At 32.6% G+C, this 18,741-nt stretch overlaps 2 protein-coding genes across 3 annotated transcripts in view; one reads left to right on the forward strand and one right to left on the reverse strand.

Moving 5' to 3' along the window:
• Positions 1-18,741, forward strand: part of DOCK7 (dedicator of cytokinesis 7) — a 228,751-nt gene that overhangs the window by 71,974 nt on the left and 138,036 nt on the right. The gene's annotated exons all lie outside the window — the stretch shown is intronic.
• ANGPTL3 (angiopoietin like 3) lies at positions 8,290-17,538 on the reverse strand. 2 transcript variants are annotated; one of them, XM_017541589.2, is made up of 7 exons: positions 16,223-17,409; positions 15,487-15,597; positions 13,164-13,278; positions 12,170-12,283; positions 11,619-11,714; positions 9,807-10,073; positions 8,290-9,436 (listed from the first exon to the last, which is right to left on the reverse strand). In XM_017541589.2, the coding sequence occupies exons 1-7, from the start codon at positions 16,715-16,717 to the stop codon at positions 9,252-9,254; spliced, it is 1,383 nt and encodes a 460-aa protein (XP_017397078.1). In that variant the 5' UTR covers positions 16,718-17,409; the 3' UTR covers positions 8,290-9,251. The 2 variants fall into 2 exon arrangements, with proteins under 2 accessions (XP_017397078.1, XP_017397079.1); XM_017541590.2 differs by lacking the exon at positions 15,487-15,597 and having other exon boundaries at positions 16,223-17,538.

Raw genomic sequence — 18,741 nt, forward strand, 5'->3', positions numbered from 1 at the left:
TTTTGTATTTTTAGTAGAGACGGGGTTTCACCATGTTGACCAGGATGGTCTCGATCTCTTGACCTCGTGATCCACCCACCTCAGCCTCCCAAAGTGCTGGGATTACAGGCTTGAGCCACCGCGCCCGGCAGTTTATTTTTTTAAAAAATAATCTTAACGTATCTAGAAAACCTAGTATAGATAGAAATAATTTTGGAATGACAAAAAGGAATGTATGACAACCTCAGCAGCTAACAGCTAATTATACAATAATTTACAGAAAGTTCCATAAATATTTGCTAACAGAATGGTTGTGCTGGATCATGGTGATGACAATCTGTTAGCTTGTTTGGATTCTTTTTGTCTTCTCGGGAATGTTTTAAGATAAGCCATAATTTCTGATAATATATATTTATATGCACATTTTCCTAGTGAATAATGTTAAAAAAAGGGAAGAAAAGTTGACGCTAGGGCTTTTAGTTTATATGTGGCCATTATCTTATTAACTCTGATAGCAGCCTGCACAGAACCAATGTGGTTATCCCTATGTTATAGATGACAAAGCTAAAGTTCCAGAAGGTTCAAATTTATATCTGAAAAAACTAGGAATTTAAGCATTGTTCATGTATGTTTTAAGAAAATATTTGTTTATCGTATTTAGTTTTAGTACGAAACTTGAGAGAATTGTAAAGGGTCTCATGGGGAAAAAGATAAGAACCTGTCTGAATACAGGGGGAATGAACGGATAACATTGAAGCATTTGACTGAGTTGAGAAATCGTAGGAAAAAGAACTGTATTCTGAAAGTGACAGATTTCCTATTAATACCTTTCACTTCTCATTTTTATGTTCATTATCAGACAATTCAGAGAAAGCTGTCTAAAGGGATATATATCAGTTTAATTTTATTATGTACATTTAAAAAACATTCTTTTGAAGATACTGAATTTTCTTAAAGACTTAAAAAATCTGTTATTTAAGCCATACCCGAAGTTAGAGATTTTCACCTTTAAATGACAAACTGTCATTCCCTGTGGGTTTCCCCCAACTGCCCCCCTCTCCCCACACACACACAGTTGGTCACATTTATTTGCATAAGGTTAACTGAAGAGGGATGTAATCTTTTCAAATTCTCTATAGGGATAAATGAAGATACACAAATGTATGATAGTTTCTAACAATCAGAAAATGAACGGCATGTTTCTTACTGGATCAAACAAGTGTGGTTAACATCAAATTCTTGCTTTATTAAGGAAGTACTTACCCTATCACAGTATTTTAGAAAAAGTACTAGTGTAGTTGTTAATGTTAAGAAAACCAAATAAAGACCTTTCTCAATAGTGAAAAGAAATCTTTTATTGGATGTTTGACATCTGAAAGTTAGGTAATAGATTGTATGCAATGTTATGTGTGTTCCAAATTGTTGCTTGATCACCACTGTTGTATTTGAGTTGTAATAGATCAAGGTACATTAATTGAGCAAATGCTTATGTCTTTTACTGACATACAGTTTTTAAGAGGTATGTCCACAGAACAGGTGATATTCTTGGCAGGATTGTTAGAGTTAGCTGCTTTTCCAATAATGGTCTTAGTTACAATCACCTGTTGAATGTTCATATCTTTTTCAACTCAGTATTTTTGAAAGACTGTATCTAGCAAACATGGCACTACTAAGAATGTAAGAATGAATACAGTGGTTCAGACCTGTAACTATCAGGGTGAGAAACAAAAGGATTTTGATCTGTTAGGAATATGCCCATACATCTCTTAATAATTTTTAGTAAATCTATTTTCTGTTATCTAATCTGAATATAGTTTTAACCTTTTATTATGAAAAATTATAAAGTAAAGAGAACAAATTAATATACCTAAAAGAAAAGATAACGGATTTTTTTCTTTTTTAAAAATTTTATCTTACTTTACATTCTGGGATACAAATGGAGAACGTGCAGGTTTGTTACATAGGTATATATGTGCCATGGTGGTTTGCTGTACCTATCAACCCGTCATCTAAGTTTTAAGCCCCACATGCATTAGCTGTTTGTCCTAATGCTGTCCATCCCCATGCCCACTGACCACCCGACTAGCCCCCGTGTGTGTTGTTCCCTCACTGTGTCCATGTGTTCTCATTAGAGAACAGATTAATTAACTTGCATTGTCATTTTTGTTTTATCTGTCGTCGTGTCTTGGTTTTTGTTTTTTTGGTACTATTTTTTGAAGCAAAGCCTAGACATCATATCATTTCACTTGAAAATCCTTCAGTATGTATGTCTAACAGGAAAGGACTTTTTTTTTTTTTAAAAAAAAAAAAAAGAGTGTTGCTCTGTTGCCCATGCTGGAGTACAGTGGCATGATCTCAGCTCACTGCAACCTCTATCTCCTGGGTTTAAGCGATTCTTTTGCTTCTGCCTTCTGAGTAGCTGGGACTACAGGCCTGTGCCACCACATCCAGCTACTTTTTTTGTATTTTTAGTAGAAATGGGGTTTCACTTTGTTGGTCAGGCTGGTTTCGAACTCCTGACCTCAGGTGTACTGCCCTCCTCAGCGTCCCAAAGTTCTGGGATTACAGGTGTGAACCACCGTGCCTGGCCAGTTAAGGACTTCTAAAAATTAACCTCAATAACAAATAAAATGTTTTTGATCTTTTTAGAATTTTACTACCAGTTTTTTTCTTGAGTAGTTGAACAAGCTTATAATAACACTGATTACATTTTTTTCCTAAAAATATTGTTTCTAGGAAGAGCTTGGCGAGTCAGAAAATATGTACTATTGATGTTACGTCATGAGAGCCATGTAATTCATGTTTCTTAAACTAGGTTATTACATGATATTAGGTCCCTGTAACATGGGCTTCTAATTTTTTAGCGTGTGCCATGGTACCTTGTGGTAGTCTTGTGAATCCTGTGATACCCTTTTTTGGAATATAGATTGAACATCTCAAATATGAAAATCCAAAATGTTAAATGCTTCAAAATCAAAGTATTTCAAGCACCCATATGATACTCAAAGAAGATCTCATTGAAGCATTTTGGATTTTCAGATTTGAGGTATACCATAAGTATAATGCAAATATTCCAAAATCCAAAACAAATATGAAATTTGAAAGACTTCTGGTCTCAAGCATGTTTTTAAATGCATAAAATAAAATATATAGAATAACAAAAGAAATACATTGATAAAATTTTGATATATGTATTTACTAATCAAATAACATGATCTAGATTCAGGTTCAAAAACTATTGTATTTTCTAAATAGTAATAAGCATCAATAATATTTTGAGATGTCTATAATAGTTGTGATATAAAAATATGTATGTTTCAAATTAGTTCAGCCATTGAGGAAGAGAGTGTGGTGATTCCTCAAGGATCTAGAACCAGAAATACCATTTGACCCAGTAATCCCATTACTGGGTATATACCCAAAGGATTATAAATCATTCTACTATAAAGACACATGCATGTGTATGTTTATTGCAGCGCTATTCACAATAGCAAAGACTTGGAACCAACCCAAATGACCATCAGTGATAGACTGGATAAAGAAAATGTGGCATATATACACCATGGAATATCATGCAGACATAAAAAAGAATGAGTTCATATCCTTTGCAGGGACATGGATGAAGCTGGAAACCATCATTTTCAGCAAACTAACGCAGAAACAGAAAACCAAGCACTGCATGTTCTCATTCATAAGTGGGAGTTGAACAATGGGAACACATGGACACAGGGAAGGGAACATCACACACTGGTGCCTGTTGGGGGTTGGGGAGTTAGGGGAGGGATAGCATTAAGAGAAATACCTAATGTAGATGACTGATTGATGGGTGCAGCAAACCACCATGGCACGTGTATATACCTGTGTAATAAACCTGCACGTTCTGCACATGTATTTCAGATACATGTATTAAGTGTTAAAAGTATAATAAAAAAGTATGTTTCTATTAATGACAAATTCTTATATAGTGCTAATACTGCTGTGGTTGGTTTACTACAAAAATTCGTAATTTAAGGAAGTATAAATTTCAGCTCAACGCTACTGAAAATTCAGGACCTTGTTTTTTTTTTTCCTATTCATGTGTATGGTCCTCTGCTTTAGAAAGTATTGGTTTTTGTTTTATTTTTAGAGTTCATAGATGTCTCAAGCTTCTGCCACATACTCTGCTATTTTGGTTTTGCCCTATTTATACCACTCTGGGGTTTATTCCATCTAATTGGTTCTAGTTTATTTTATGTATAAAAGTTCTTGAGTCACGAGGTCTATTTCCTAACATTTTAACATAGCCATCCAGAAGTTTTTAGGTGGGAGCTTGCATCTGAAGGTGTTGGAGTGTTATCTCAGATGGCGAAGGGAAGGAGTAAAGTTCCAGAAACAAATGCAAACTGTGAGAAGAGCAATTTTGTTCTTCTGTCCTGAGAATTATAGTATGTTCAGTTAGGAAGTATTTGTAGGATTATTTATTTAAAGGAATGTGAAAAATAATATGGAAGATCCAGTTTTTAAAAAGTATATACATTTGTTTAGAACTTTGGAGTTCATAAAACTATTTAAATGCAGTATCTGGCTTGATAATTACAACCCCATAATAGATTTGACAGGATTATCATTCTCGACTGTTGGGTGTGGAAACTGAGGTTTGGCTGCATATTTGAAGATACATAGCTACAACCTTACATCTTCAAGGTTGCAATTTACCGCTCTTTCAAATTATATACCCAGCCATTTTATTAGGTGTATGACTGTTCTTAGGGTTAAACATGAATTTAGAAAAACAGCTTTTATATTTTAGATAGAATCCTTAGTTTATTTTATATCTCCTAAAATGTCATGGAAACCTCATTTTATTAAGCCTTATAATAGGGGATTGTTAGAGCTACTTTCATGACCTTGAACTGTGCATTTCACACTAGTTAAGTAATTCAACCCTAGTTGATTTGCCATGAGAATACTTTGGACTTTGATAAAAGGGCCAGTTGTTTGGTCATTTTCTTTTCATTTTTAAAACTGCCGTGTTGAATAATTCACTCAGTAGTACATACATAAAGGCAGTGCTTATGGCTATTAGTGATGGGAAAAATAAATCACAAAGAAATTTGATTATCCTACAATAGAAGGTAGACTATGTATGAGTACAAATTTGGAATAAGTTTTTTAAAGGAGACAAGTTGTAGATACTTAATAAATATTGGTTAATGAATATTATTTTTAAAATTAATGAATGAGTTAATTGAATTCCATGAGGTATGCTATTAGGAAGGAAAGATACAAGCATGAAAATATGCTGATTCTAGGATGACAGAGTGTGTGTAAATAGATTATACCGCAGTTGGTTACCCCGTAATGAGATTGTGTGTACTTGGTTTCAGTAAAATTCATACTGGTTCAAAATAAACTCTTGATATAGAAATTTTTCAGCAATTCACTAAAATCAAGTAAGTTGACTATCTTTGATGCTTTTGGAGGTTTTAGTACTATTTTCAGAATTTTTATTATGATTTGCCATATTTACGTCTCTGTATTTTCTCGCTAAGTGCCATTTGAGGGGTATAGACAGTAATTCTGTATGGCTTCAGAGGAAGGAGCTGCCATTTACTAGGATACTTATGGAAGAAGTAAGATATCTGCACTTTGAAATATGGCACAATCTAGCCAATCAGAATTGTGTGGGGAGACATTCTAAACAAATGGAATACATTAGGAAGGCATAGAGGAGATGTTTAAAAGTAGATCATTTTGATTAGAGCAGGTTTGTGTTGTGGAAAAAAATGACTAAAGAGGTAATTTGGGACCAGGTATTAGAGACTCTTGAATACCTGGAAGGGATTTGGATTTTGTTCAGAAGGCCTATACTCTTCTAAGTAGAATATACATTCTTGTGTGGGCACAACTATATGGGATGTGCAAGTCCACAGGATAAACACAGCACATCTTCTAGGAGCATCACTTTTTATATGAGGACATATATATTTTTTGACAGAGTCTCACTCTGTTGCCCAGGCTGGAGTGCAGTGTTAACAATCATGGTTCACTGCAGCCTCGACCTTCCCAGCTCCAGTGATTCTTCTGCCTCAGCCTCCCGAGTAGTTGGGACTACAGGTGCCCACCGCCACACCCAGCTAAGTTTTGTATTTTTTGTAGAGGTGGAGTTTTGCCATGTTGCACAGGCTGATCTTGAACTCCTGGGTTCAAGCAATACTCCCACTCCGGCCTCCCAAAATATTAGGATTACAGGCGTGAGCCACTGCAGGCGTGAAGATAGATTTATAAAGTATTAAACACAATTCACATGTAATTTTAAAGTAAAATTCTAAGATTTAAGCTAAGACCCCAATACGATTCTGAAAGAAATTTGTGCATATAGTAAGTTATTTTATCGTGCAACTCCAGAACTTATAAGGATTTGTCTTCATTATCTTCTGTTATTCTTCAATAGATGAGCTTGAAAGACACAGATCCAAGCAGTATGCATCCATTACAAATTTCTTTTCAGAAGACTGACAGGGAGAGGGACATAAAATTAGGAGGAAAGAGGAGGCTACTTACATAATCTAGCAGTCAAGTTAAAGACAGTTTTTGGGAAGAAAGCTTGTAAGATTAAGAGATGTTTCAAGAGAAGATTATATTGGACTTGGTGCTTATGATACAGAAGAGGTAGTTTACAAAGTTAAGTGAAAAGCTAGAGATGTCTTTCAGGTTCCAGGCTTCTGTGACTGGGAACGTGGTGGTCATATTAATGGATATAAAGAAGCGAGGAAGATGGTACGAAAGAGTAGAAAGGAAGGAAAGGTGGGTAGAAAGGGGTAGCTGTAGTAGTAAGGGGCTGGTGAATTTGTTGTTTATTTATTTTGAGTCAGAGTTTCATTCTGTTGCCTAGGCTGGAGTGTGGTGGTGTGATCTCAGTTCTCTGCAACCTCTGCCTCCTGGGTTCAAGTGATTGTCTTGTCTCAGCCTACTGAGTAGCTGAGACTGCAGGTACATACCACCACGCCTGGCTAATCTTTTGTATTTTTAGTAGAGATGGGGTTTCACCATATTGGTCAGGCTGGTCTCGAACTTCTGACCTCAGGTGATCCACCCACCTCAGCCTCCCAAAGTGCTGGGATTACAGGCATGAGCCACCATGCCCGGCCTGTTATTTTTGATATGTTGAATTTGAATGGAGTATAGGGTATTGAAGGGTGAAATGGCAGATAGGCAATGTAAGAAGGGGAACTGGAAAGAAACTTGGGATGAATATGTAGATTTTGGAATCTTATTTATGGTAAATAGATGAGTCCGTGAGAGCAGATAGAATGTCTGAGGGTGAGTGTAGAAAAGATGATTGAAGGTTGTTCATTGGAGCATACTACTAAATATGAGAAAGGAATAGGATTATAAAGGTTGATTCAGGTAAGGGGTAATCCATGGAGGGTATAGTAGTATTGTGAAAGCAAAATGAAGATCAAGTTTGAAAAAAAGATATTAGTATGGTGAGTAGTAAAGAGATCAAAGGGGAGTAGACTTTGCTTAGATTAGACAACTGTGAGTTAGTGGCAGAATTTGAATATTTTAAGCAAAGAGTAGTTAGGACAGGAGACAGTCGTGTGAATCATGAAGAAAAGAGCTCCTTTCTCTTCTTCTACTAGCAGTATCTTTCTGGTAGAAGAAAGTTTTATATGGGGAAAAAGTCTAATTTAGTATTCCTAAAAGGAACAAAATGAAACATGTCCTATGAGAGGTTTTTTTTTTTTTTTTTTTTTTTTTTTTTTTTTTTTAAAGGAAACCAAATAGAGGAGGCAACTCATATATTAAATAATGAATTATTTTGCATTTGAAATTGTCCAATTTTGTGGGGAGAGGGGAGCCATTTTGGCATTCTGGTCCTAAAAAAAATCAAAATCAACGTGAATTTTTGCAGCTTAGTCTGTGGACCTAAAAATTATAGCTTATTTTTACCTTTGCTATTTTGTACTTTTCTGGAACAAAATATTTACATAGGATTCACATAGATCATGCACATCTTTTATGTATGCAACATGTAAAATATATATGACATGCATACTGGATAATTTGAAATACATGATGCTAAATATTGACAAAGGTAGGTCACTATATAAATCCGGCACCATATCCTTTAACAAATGGGTTTAATTTAAAATTTCTTACTGGTAGTTTTAAAAAAAATATTTAAAAATAAATACATTTGATACTGTGGTAAAAAAAATTTGAATCTAATAATCTTTAGGGATTTAGGGTTTAAATTACTTAAAAATAACATAATCATCCATCTGTTGTGATGTCAATAAAGTACAAGAATGATTTAAATTTCTATAATTTAGGAACTGAGTATTTTTTGAATTTCAAACATATATGCATGCTTGTCAGGCTGTTTAGACATTCAGTAACTTGTTATGACATTTATACTTGAAAACCTACACAAAATTATTAGAATCATAGCATGTTTAGGGGAAATAAAAACTTTAACTTGATGCCACAAATATGTTCATTCTTATGTAATCTGACAAGATTCCTTTACAATTATTTGTTTTCATAGCATTAAGTGTTAAAATATATAAAATGTGTGTAGTATATATGTTAACAAATATGTTAAGGAATAGTGATACCTCATATTAAAGTCAATGTGAATTAGTAATCATCATCAACTTTTGTTTGAAAGACAGCGAACCTATTTTAATACAGTATTTAATCCTGCTTCATTAGGTTTCATAAATAAATCATATCAAACATTTACTCCAAATTATTTTGTAGCAAAATGAAGCATCAGTTTTAAAATTTATGTTACAGATTTTTACACATACCCTGGACTGACAATTTTTAGTTTTGAAATACAGCATTTAAGAACTGTACAATTATCAGTCCTCGGTTTAGTCAAGTTTAGAATTTTAATGAGAAAACTAGTTTTTTGAACTGGGAAAGTTGTGATATTAGCTCATATGATAACTTTTAAAATAAAAGTCTCTGTAAATGTTTTATTTATGAAGGTTATTTAATAAGTTCACCTATTGATTATAATTTAGATTGTGACGATCTAAAATTGATTCCCACATCACAAAATATAGAACAAATTATATTGTAAGAATTTTGGAGAAATATAAATGATATTCTTTAAGATTGTGTGATTATATGTTTAGTCTTAAATTGACAGTGACTTTAAGATTTAAAAAAATCTATTTCTCATGCCTTCTCTTAAAGATTTAATACCAGATTATTAGACCACATTAACTTGGGATGAGTTTAATGTTTAATTTATTGCCTTTTAAATTTGCCTCGGTTCATTCAAAGCTTTCTGAATCTGTTGGATGGATCAACATTTTGGTTGATTTTATAGAGTATAACCTTCCATTTTGAGACTTCCAAGATAATCCTCTTCTCTTCTCTGGCTTAGAATTTGTTCTTGGTTTGTTATATTTACCATTTAGGTGGTTTTCTCCACACTCATCATGCCACCACCAGCCTCCTAAAGGAGATAGATACACAATTTAATGGGTACAGATTCGTATGTAGTTACTGTTACTGTATTTCCCCATGAGGTTATCTTCTTGTCTTATAAATATTACAGTGTTTTAGATGCATGCATCCCAGCTTTAAATAGTCTAAATAAGTCTCACATATACCACCAAAAATAGAAAATCTGAGGAAGATTAGAGGTAAAATATCTGGTTGAACTATAATGAATATGTTAATTATAGTTAAGAAGTTTTCATCTAGAGAGAAAATACTTATTTGGGATTAGGATTTTAAAAAATTGTCATTGTAGATAATACCTAATAATGTGGGAAAATACTTTGAAGATATGAAAATAAAGTATTGGTATCAGAAAAGTATACCTGAATAACTCTCTGGACAGTTGAAGTGTTCCTTTGCTTTGTGATCCCAAGTAGAAAACACCAAATCTTTGTTTTCTGGGATTGCACTGGGGACATTGCCAGTAATCTCAACTAGATGTAGCATATAGTTGGTTTCATGATTTCCCAAGTAAAAAGAATATTCAATATAATGTTTGTTGTCTTTCCAGTCTTCCAGCTCAATTCGTAAAACATAATTAGATTGCTTCGCTATAGAGTATATCTTCTCTAGGCCCAACCAAAATTCTCCTGAAAAGAAAAGTTTTAAAAATTTGTGAATTATTAACTACAGGTTGGATACTTTTTTGAGTGTTTTTTTTTTATTGGTGCAACTAATTGAGTTGTTTAGTCTTGAATCCCTTGATCATTTTAGAGTATCTTAAAAAATACCTTTTAAAACAATTTTATTGAAGATAGTTATATGCACAAAAATGTTAAAAATATTAATAGAACTGAAAGTCTGATTATCCTTTCTAAAATGCATATCATAAGACGTATTTCACCAGTGAAATGTATTACATTATTATAGATATTTTAAAGTCTTGTCATTGGTCAAGGTATATTTTGCTTCTAAGTCTTTATATGATTAGTTTTACTATCAGCTATTTATTAACATCTATATAGTCAAGAGATTTGTTAGGTATTCCCAGAGACCTGGTAATAATATAGCCACTTTCCTCAAATATAAACCTGGCCTTTGGTATTTGCTTTATATATGTTTTCTTTGTGGAAAAAGACGGGAATAAATTTTTAAAAATATTTTAAGTGAAAAAGCACGGTTCTTAATAACTTTTCTCTATAGTTGTAAAAATTATTTTTATTTGGAATTAAAATCCTAAAAAATATAAATAGATTGTTCTTTATCTTACTCCTTTTTATTAAAGTATTTAATGAAAACAATCACTATTTTCTTATTGCTATTGAGAAAGTAGGAAGCTTCATTTTAAGGATCACTGGTAAATACAGTACAAATGGGTTACTTTTTTTTTTAACCAGAATTAAGTGAGTATTGTCGACTTAACTGTCAGCCTTTTATTTTGGGATTACACTCACTATTAGAAGATTTGGAGCTATAAAACATCACTGAATGTATCTTCTGAGTAGGACTTTAACTGGTAGATTGAATACAAAGTTTTTAAATGGTCAGATAGTACTGAGCATTTAAAATTTTGATATAATAATGAATGTCTTCTACCTTATAAGTGAGTACTTAGACATCATATGGATTTTTATATATGCTTTTTGGATTGTAAACATGTTATCTTGCTTATTTTACATTATTGTAATCAGAATAATTTGCATTGAGTTAACTAATTCATTTTAAGCCGCACATTCCATATATTATACTTAAATAATTGAAATTTTAAAATTTGTACTGTATGTCTGAGTTTCCTGGTGCTTTTAACTTCCAATTAATTGATATGTAAAATGTTAATGAGAGAACAGAGTGACTAATGCTAGGAGTGGTTCTTTTCACAGCTTATATGTAACAGTGCTTATAACATGTAACATTTAATCAACATTTTTAATAATTGTAGTTATAATTGTAAGTCATCTAATTAAATTGTGATAAGTGTATTTAAGGACAGACATGTAATTGTGATAAATACAATTCAAATAATAACAGTTGTAATAAATGTAATTTACTAACAAATGTGTAATTGTTTGATATTATAGGAAGGCTGAGACTGCTTCTTTTTTATTACTACTTTCCTAATGCCCAGTCTATCATAGGTTCTCAGTAAATATTTGTAGATTAACAAGTGAATGAATGATTGAATGTAGTCACCTTACCATCGAGCCTCCCAAAACCATATTTGTAGTTCTCCCATGTTTCATTGAAGTTTTGTGACCCATCTGTTCGATGTTGAATTAATGTCCATGGAATACCTGAATATAGTGAATGAAATCATGTTTCGTTAGTAGATTGATGTTGACAGATATAAAACTTTTTTTTGTTTGTTTGATTTTAATTGGTGGCTTTGTAAGGTAGTTTACTAATGGCATAGCAATACATTTTATTATTTATTATGGTCCCAAAAAGTTAAGTGAAGGGCAATTAATGAATTTTAGCATAGTAAACTTATTGATAATAGTCACTTTAGATTATTTTACAGAGGAAAAGGAGAATATTAAATAAATCCATAAATAAACTAGGTAGAGAAAAGTGTTAGATTTATACCAATACTCATATATATTACACACACACACACACACACACACACACACACACACACACACACACACACACATACATGTATAAAACAATGATAACCGGGTTAATCTTGCAAATACATAATGAGTAACTTGAACTAACTACTGTTTTCTCCTTAGACAGGTTTTACCTGATATAACATCACAGTAGACATGAAAAACTTGAGAGTTGCTGGGTCTAATGGCATACATGCCACTTGTGCGTTCACCTCTATTATAAATGCTGGTACAATCAGCAGGAATGCCTAAAATCAATAAAGTGTTATTACATCAGATTTAGTAATAAGAGTAATAATATCTTTCCAGCTTGAGATTTCACTTTTCATTTTGTGAAATTGTGGCATATGTAGCATTTTTTTCAGTAATGTTTATGTTAAAGCATTTTTCTTAGATGGCATGTTGTTTAAGAAAGTAAGAATTGTTGTTACCAAACTAATTTCTTTAAAAAAATTAATTATTTTTAAAAGATAGAGCCTTGTTCTGTCACCCAGTCTGGAGTGCAGTGACCTTTAACTCCTTAAATATTTCAGCATGTATCTCTTAATCAGGAGGTTGTTCTCTTTTAAAACTGCAATACCACGATCACATCTAAGAAAATTAATAGGCTGGGCACAGTGGCTCACACCTGTAATCCCAGCACTTTGGGAGGCCAAGGTGGGCAGATCACAAGGTCAAGAGATTAAGACTGTCCTGGCCATCATGGTGAAACCCTGTCTCTACTTAAAATACAAAAATTAGCCAGGCATGGTGGTGCACGCCTGTTGTAATCCTAGCTACTGAGGTGGCTGAGGCAAAAGAATTGCTTGAACCTAGGAGGTGGAGGTTGCAGTGAGCTGAGATTGCACCACTGCACTCCAGCCAGGCGACAGAGCAAGACTCCATCTCAGAAAAAAACACAAAATTTAGTAAAACCTCTATATTATCTAATATTCAAGTCCATATTTATATTTCTCTGATTGTCTTAAGTATGTCTTTTATAGGTTGTAAAAAGAACCCCAGGATCCAATTTAGATGGACACATTGTATTTGATGGATATCTCTTAAATATGTTTTAGTCTAGAACAGACCCTAAGTATAGGGAATTTGATAATAGCTTCAAGAAGGAAACCCGCCAAAGTGTCTTACCATCATGTTTTACATTTCTTACTTCATTCAGCTGAAGAAAGGGAGTAGTTCTTGGTGCTCTTGGCTTGGAAGAAAGATAAATTTCTGTGGGTTCTCGAATACTAGTCCTTCTGAGCTGTTAAAAGAATATAAATCTGTTTTAAAAATGATACTGAATATAAAATTAGGGGAAATCTGAGTAAGGATGTCAAAAGTATAATTTGTCTTTCAGTTCATAATGTTACGGCATTTGATGTTTAGATAAACAGTGCTATTCAGGTTATACAGATTGCCTGTTCTCAAAATATTTAATCAGGGACATTATTTAATAAGTTAAAAAAAATAAAGCAAGGCAAAAAAGCTGACATTGGTCAAAAAACAGGAAGGCAGAAAGTAGAGACTACTTTGCTTAGAATATTGTATTTTCTTTATATGAATAGAATATATTTGATATTCTGTTCCGATTTTAAGTTTGATAATTCTCAGTTTTAGATCTTACTGATTTTCAGACTTGCTGTAAAGACATAGTATATAATTTGAACCAGGCTTTCTTGATAATTTGATAATCTTTGGCCTGTAAATGTATCTGTAGATGTTGGCAGGTTGGCAAGTTTATTTGCTTACCTTCCATATATAGTTCATTGTTAGTTTAGTAATAACATTTTCATTTAAAGTGTTTGGGTTTGCAATTTACTGAATGATAGTTTTTCTCATTGACAGTAGGAAAAGCAGAATATATAATATCTTGCATTATTAGTGTTAATTTTTTGGTGCTGGCATAAATGATATTTCCTAGGACCTTATTTAAAAGGATCTATTGTAAAGTTTACTTGCTGGGTATTACTCTTTTCTACTAAGTAACAAGGTAATCTTAAAGTTACTTTAATTTTTAGAGTTTTGTTTTTTTAATTTAAATATGAGAAAGTTGAATCAAATGATCTAAGTCATCTTCCAACTCAGAATCTCATTGTTTTGGTTTCTTTACACATTTTTATTTTTAGACTTAATGTATATTACTATAGTGACATTTTGCTTTTGGGAGCAGGTTTACTTAATCATAGTAAAAGATAGAGTTAAAAAGAATTTAGAAAAATAACATTGTAAGGATAGTATGGAAACCAAAAGTAGTTGATAAAAAACCTTTTAGCATAACGTACCAAAATGATGTTTAGTGGAAATTGGTGATAATAATTTGTTTCATATCTCTTGAAAATGATTTTTTTTTACCAGTTTCTCTGAGTTTATGTTATCTTCTGAACCCTCTTGAATGGCTAAGAGTATTACTAATATTTTTAAACTATTCTACTGTATATTAGAATACTAGATGCTGACAAAACTTTATTCTAAACAAGTGCTGCTTTCTCCCACTTCACCAGTTGTTTACATTGTAGATTAATTACATTGTTGACTGTTGACCTTTAATTATCAGGCATGCTATTTCTAGTAATGCAAGTAATAATAGCACATGCTTCTGTGTGAATATGACATTACATTTATTAATTCATCAGAAATTTGTTGAATGCTTACTGTGTGCCATACAGTATTCTATATTCTGGAGTATATACAAATAACGGAAAAAATTTCTGTATTCACAGAGTTTACATTTTAGTGCAGGAATAGAAGAGATAAATGACTAAAATTTACATTATGTTAAATAAAGGTAAGTGTGCAGGAGAAAAAGTAGTTGAAGAAGTAGAAGTTTTCATGGATGGGACCGGGGGTTGTAATTTTTGGTTAAGTGACCTTGGAAGTCTTCATTGAGAATTTTATATTTGATAACAACTCTAAGGTAAATTAAAGAGTGGGCCTTGTAGATACCCGATCAAAAGAGCATTCCAGATAGACAACAAGGACAAAGGCTTTGAGGTGGTAGCATGTTTGATGTATTTTAATACCAGTAAACCAGTCAGAATGATTAAAGGAGGTGAAGTCAGTGAGATGATGAATGGTTAGGTTGTCTTGGGTCTAAAGAGCCAATATGAGTGAGATGGAAAGCTGTTGTGTGGTTGTGAGCAAAGAGAAACATGATCTAATTTGAATTTTGATTGGATCACATTGGCTGCTATGAATTGACTTTTTTTCTTACAGTAATCCTGTAAGTTCTATTATCTATGTGAGGAAACTGAGACAGAGGGGTAAAGTAATTTACTCAAGACCACACAAAATTTTAGAACCACGATTTAAACGTAGGTAGTTTATTAGCTTCAGCACCTGCAATTTTAACAGTTATGTTGATGTGATAATTTTACTTATGATCCAGTTAAAGCTTTTAAATAATTTTTGGATTCAGTGTTTTTACAAACCTGTGTGAAGGATGGGACATACCATTAAAATATTGACTTACCTGATTTTCTATTTCTTTTATTTGACTGTGCTGTTGGTTTAATTGTTTATATTGTTCTTCCACAGTCTGGAGAAGGTCTTTGATGCTGTTATCTTGTTTTTCTATAAAAGTCTGGATATAGATGATAGTCTGGTTAAAAGTTGCTTTCCTCTTTCTTTTCTATTAGTTTTCATTTCCTGTAACACTATCATAATCTAAATTTTTAAATTAATAATGGATTTGAAAAATGAATATTGGCAATTCCTTCCCGTTGTATGCTTCTTTCAAATAGTACATATTTCTGTTCTTAATATTTTATTTGAGTTTTACTGTCTCTAAAATTTGATTTTCTGAATGTCAAGAGAAAAAGCCTAGCATATTTTAATAGGAATAAATCTTTTCCATTTACTGTATTACCTTAATCTGTTTTAAACATGGGAGAATAGTTTTAATTTTTTTTTAACTTTTTACTTACCTTCAGTAATTTGCAATACTGTAATGATTTAGTGTTCTAGATTGTATTACTTGATTTGTAATTTTCACATAAAATGTAAAGTTTCATTCTTTTTCATATATAACATTAGGGAAACAAAAACCAACTTGAAATTATAATGGGAAATTTTATTTCCTGGAGATAATTTTTCTTAAAGTGTTTCAACAATGCAACAAAGTATTTCAAATAACATGGCTTAGAAATATTTTTTTAAAACATGCACATTGAAAACATAATCATGAACCCTCTTTATTTTCTACTTACTTTAAGTGAAGTTACTTCTGGGTGTTCTGGAGCTTCAGGTTGATTTAGAATTAAGTTAGTTAGTTGCTCTTCTAAATATTTTACTTTTTGTTGAAGTAGAATTTTTTCTTCCAGGAGGCTTTCAAGTTTTGAGTTGAGTTCAAGTGACATATTCTTTACCTCTTCATTTTTCACTTGTAGTTTATATGTAGTTCTTCTCAGTTCCTTTTCTTCTTCTTTGATTTCACGGGTTTGTAATGATAAATCATAAAAAGACTGATCAAATAAGTTGAGTTTTTGAAATATGTCATTAATTTGGCCCTTAGTCTTATGGACAAAGTCTTTAAGACCATGTCCCAACTGAAGGAGGCCATTGGCTAAAATTTTTACATCATCTAACATAGCAAATCTTGAATTTGGCTCTGGAGATACAGAATCAAATGATGAATTGTCTTGGTCAATCCTGGAGGAAATAACTAGAGGAACAATAAAAAGAAGGAGCTTAATTGTGAACATTTTTATCCTGATTATTCCGTTTCAAGCAATGTGGAACTGTTTTCTTCTAGAAGCAACCTCGACTTCTTAACTCTATATATACCAATATTTGCCACAGAAAAAATAATGTTGGCAGGTGAATATAGTTAATCATTAAGCTGTGTTAACTTGCACGAATGTAACCTTCTTCCACACTGAGTTAGATCAATGCTAAATGAAATCAAAGAAATGAGCAACTAACTTAGTAAGTAGTTTGAAATTGTTGTTGACTTTGCTGTATTATAAACTGCCCATTTAGTGCTATGGTGACTACCTGTATTTAAAAGCTAATTTTAATTTTTTATGATTTTAAGAAATTTACAAGTCAAAAATAAACTCCTTTGTTAGGTAAATTTATTATTGAAGTTGAGAAAAAAAATTAATGAATTAAGTATACATTTCTGACACTGCACCTTAGTTCTTTTGGAAGCAGTGTTCCATCCCTAAAAAACACCTTCTCTCTGAAGCCTTTTGCCACTCCCTGAGGTGGTCTTATAGCTCTCAATGCTGTATTCCTGTGGTACTTTGTATAAGTCAACGTATAATTATATGCTCCTTATTTTTTGTCACTATAATTGTTAATTTTTTTTGCATCATCTTATATGTCTTAATCATTATTGTATATTATCACAAAATCCCATATATATTAAGTGACATTAAAGACATTTCACTCTCCTTTCTCCACTGTGTTCTATGTCTCTATGTTCTAGGCTCTTTTCCATGTGGTCACTGAAGAACAGTGGATATGTGGTCATCTAGGATGAAACTAGAATTGAATCTGAAATACTTTCAGTGTCACAAGCAACTTGCCCATCATAGGTTTTTCTGAAGTTTGTGAGCTTAGTAACAATTTGATAAAATGCATTTAACAAAAAGAGATTAATAACATTTCTATCTTTCCTTTTTTTTTTTTTTAAGGTGATGTCTTAATATGTTACCCATGCTGGTCTGGAAATACTGGGTTCAAGCAATTCTTTTGCCTTGGCTTCCCAAAATTTACAGGCGTGAGCCCAGCCAATTAATAATATTTCTAAAAATAAATTTTCTGCTGTACTTCCAACTTAGTGTTAAAAAGAAAAATACTAAATGCTGAAATTAAATATTGATTATTCTCATTGAGTGTTCATATTAAGAATTTTGTGAGAAAATAGCATCCTTTAAAACTGCTTAATCTTATTTAAAGTACAATAAAAAAACTGCTTAATCTTGACATATTAATATGGTAAAATTATTAAGAATATGGGTGCTGGAGTCGGACTGTGGTGTGGGTCCAAAAGCCAGCTCTAACTTTCTACCCTGGGACAAGTTACTTAACCTCTCCATTCCTCCTCCTCTGTAAAGCTGGAATAATTACAGTACATAATTCGTAGCATTATGATAATTTAACAATACGTGTAGAGCGCTTAGAACAGTGTTGGGCAAACAGGAAGTACTCAAAATCCTAGTTATTAAATCACATGAAACTAACTTTTAACCTGTGTGTGTGTATGTGTATATATAATTAACCTTACTTAAAAGAAAATTTTCGTAAAGTTCATAGCTTTTTAACACAGGGAAAAGTTTTATTATAATGAATTTCAGTGTAAATTATTATACAAAATGAACCATTTCCAATTTTTTTCTTTTTTTTTAGAGACAGGATCTTGCTCTGTTGTCTAGGCTAGAGTGCAGTGGTGTGATCATAGCTCACTGTAGCCATGAAATCCTGGGTTCGAGGAAGCCTCCTGCCTCAGCCTCCCAAGTAGCTGAGACTACAGATGCATGCCACCACGCCCAGCTAATTTTTTAATATTTTGTAGAGACTGTGCCTCACTATGTTGCCCAAGCTGGTCTCGAACTCCTGACTTCAAGTGAACCTCCCACATCAACCTCTCAAAGTGCAGGTATTACAGGAGTAAGCCACTGTGCTCAGCCCCAAATTTCTATTCTGAGAAATACCTCTTCACTGTATAAAATAGACACCCTTTTTTTTTTGATGACTTAGGATTAAGGGTTTTGAATATAAT

This window comes from Cebus imitator, unplaced genomic scaffold (assembly GCF_001604975.1).
Source record: "Cebus imitator isolate Cc_AM_T3 unplaced genomic scaffold, Cebus_imitator-1.0 Scaffold135, whole genome shotgun sequence".
Classification (NCBI taxonomy): domain Eukaryota; kingdom Metazoa; phylum Chordata; class Mammalia; order Primates; family Cebidae; genus Cebus; species Cebus imitator.

Coding starts and splice junctions, on each gene's coding strand:
- ANGPTL3 (XM_017541589.2), bottom strand. CDS start 16,717: ATGTTCACAATTAAGCTCCTTCTTTTTATTGTTCCTCTAGTTATTTCC. Junction 13,279..15,486: donor TAAAAGAAATAGAAAATCAG/GTAAGTCAATAT, acceptor TTCTTTTAACAG/CTCAGAAGGACTAGTATTCG. Junction 9,437..9,806: donor CTGTCCAGAGAGTTATTCAG/GTATACTTTTCT, acceptor TATCTCCTTTAG/GAGGCTGGTGGTGGCATGAT.